The 2045-nt window shown below is 62.2% G+C and overlaps 1 protein-coding gene across 1 annotated transcript in view; it reads right to left on the bottom strand.

The window, feature by feature from the left end:
* Positions 1–125: 125 nt before the first annotated feature.
* The window catches only part of LOC103777409 (differentially expressed in FDCP 6 homolog), a gene marked incomplete at its 5' end in the record, with an annotated part of 2515 nt that continues 595 nt past the window's right edge, over positions 126–2045 (bottom strand). Inside the window, 4 exons of the mRNA XM_008944961.1 lie at positions 126–488; positions 871–961; positions 1303–1501; positions 1691–1875. Coding sequence (XP_008943209.1) covers positions 277–488; positions 871–961; positions 1303–1501; positions 1691–1875 — 687 coding nt within the window. The remainder of the gene's footprint in view (positions 489–870; positions 962–1302; positions 1502–1690; positions 1876–2045) is intronic.

The raw sequence follows: 2045 nt of genomic DNA on the forward strand, positions 1-2045 counted from the left end.
GATTCTGGAGAGCTGAGTCCAGGTCCCACTCCTGAGCAGCCCCGAGGAGGTGGCCCCACGCTCTTCTCCCCAACGTCTGTCTGAGCCTCCTGGCACGCTGTGGCTGCAGCCCTTCCCTGAAGGAAATGGGAGCATCTCTGCACTAGATGTGGTCACCTATAGGCTCTGTGCTGGTCCCCACACGTCTCCATCCAGAGATGACCACATGGACTGTGTCTGTTCTGAGGGATGTGCTGGGCCCTGCAGTTCCCTGCTGGGCTCTGCCATCCTGCTGGGCTAGTTGGTGGGCTCTGTGGCCATGGTGTCCACATCTGGAGTTGGTGGCAGGCTGCTGTTCCCACCGTTGCTGACGTTTTCCTCGCTGTTGGCCCTCGGGGGGTCGCTGCCTTTATCCTCCACTTTCTGCTTGAGTTTGAGGGAGGAGTCTCTCCGGGAGAGGAGGGGTTGGTAGCCAGCAAAGCCGCCTCCACTCACGTTCGTACGCTTGTCTGGGGACAGACAGAGAAAGAGGAGTGTTCCCCTGGGGTCCAAATCCACCTTTCAGCTAAGGAAGAGGGTTGTGGGGTTGCCAGAGATGTTGGGGTATCTTCTTGGAAAGGTGGGGGCTCCTGCCAGCCCCCAATGCACCCAAAGAGGGTGGGAAAGATGGGTAAGAGAGGTTGTGAGTCTCCTCTGGAGAGATCCCAAACCTGCCTGGCTGTGACCCTGGGCACCCTGCTGTGGGGGAGCTGCTGGAGCAGGGGGGTTGGACGAGGTGATCTCCAGAGGTCCCTTCCCACCCTGACCACGCTGGGACTCCGTGGGACTGGCTGGTGCCCCAGCGTGGCCGTGCCAGGGGGGCAGGGGAGGGTGGGGTGGCTGCTCACCCACCTCCAGGCCTGATGGGGTGCATCAGCCGGTTCATCTGCACGTTCCAGTGCTTGACGTTGGTGCTGGCCTGTCGCAGCTTCCGCTGGGCCGCCTGCCAGGCGAGGAGGAGAGGGCTGAGCTGGCACCTGCCAGCCCCTCACCCACCACCACACCAGGAGTTTCCCTTCCCTGAGTAAACCTGGAGACCCAGCTGCCACCCTCCTCTGTCCTCCCACCTCCACACGCTCCCGCTGTGCCCACGTTGCTCTGGATGCCAGCGCTGTCCCTCCAGGGCAGGACACACTTGTCCCACCTTAGCCACAGAACCATCCCGTGAGCACAGCTCAGAACCAAACCTTCTGGGTCCTCCCCAGTGTGGAGGCACCTCGGGCAGGGCTGGGAGGTCCCCTGGGGCTCCAGCGTGAAGGGATGTGGTGTCAGTGTGATGCTCACCATGACGTCTTGGTCCACCCGCTGCCTGTTCACTCTCACTTCTTCCAGCTGCTTCTGTGCCTCTTCCAGACACTTGTTCTTGTTCTCCATCTCCTGCTTGAGGACCTGCTTCTCCAGCTGAGTTTTGATGATATATTCCTCTTGCTCCTCTTTCAGCTTCATCAGCTGCTTCAGCTTCTCCTCTTCCTCAGCCAGTAGCCTGTCAAGGAAAAGCAGGAGGTGAGGGCATCCCTCTGCCACTCCATCCACCAGCTTTCCCATCCCCACACCAGCCTACTGGGAAGCCACCAGCACACCCCAGCACCCCGGGGAGCGTGTCCCCAGGCCCAGCTGCTGCCCTGGCAGCGGGGCTGGTGGAGGAGGAGGAGCAGGGCTGCCCTGGTCCTACCTGGCCTGTGCGTATCTGACGGACTCCTCGTCCTGCCGTGCCTTCACCTCCTGCTGCAGGGCCTCCTGGAGACGCTCCTGCATCTCCTCCAGCTCCAGGATGCGCTTGCGCTGCCGCTCGGCCTCTGCTTCCTTCAGGACCATCTCTGCCTGCATGGAGGCACGAGCCTGGGGCAGGGAGAGAAGCTGTCAGTGTGGGTGGCTGGCAGAGCCACCGCTGCCGTCCCCAGGACCCCTTTAATCCCTGGGTGGATGGGACCAGGCATCTCCCACACCAGGGAGAGCCCATGGGGAGAGCTCCAGGGCATGGCTCTGGCCCTGCTCAGGAGCCACACGGTGTCATTTGGAGCCAGCGC

This window comes from Merops nubicus, unplaced genomic scaffold (assembly GCF_000691845.1).
Source record: "Merops nubicus isolate BGI_N331 unplaced genomic scaffold, ASM69184v1 scaffold40727, whole genome shotgun sequence".
NCBI lineage: Eukaryota > Metazoa > Chordata > Aves > Coraciiformes > Meropidae > Merops > Merops nubicus.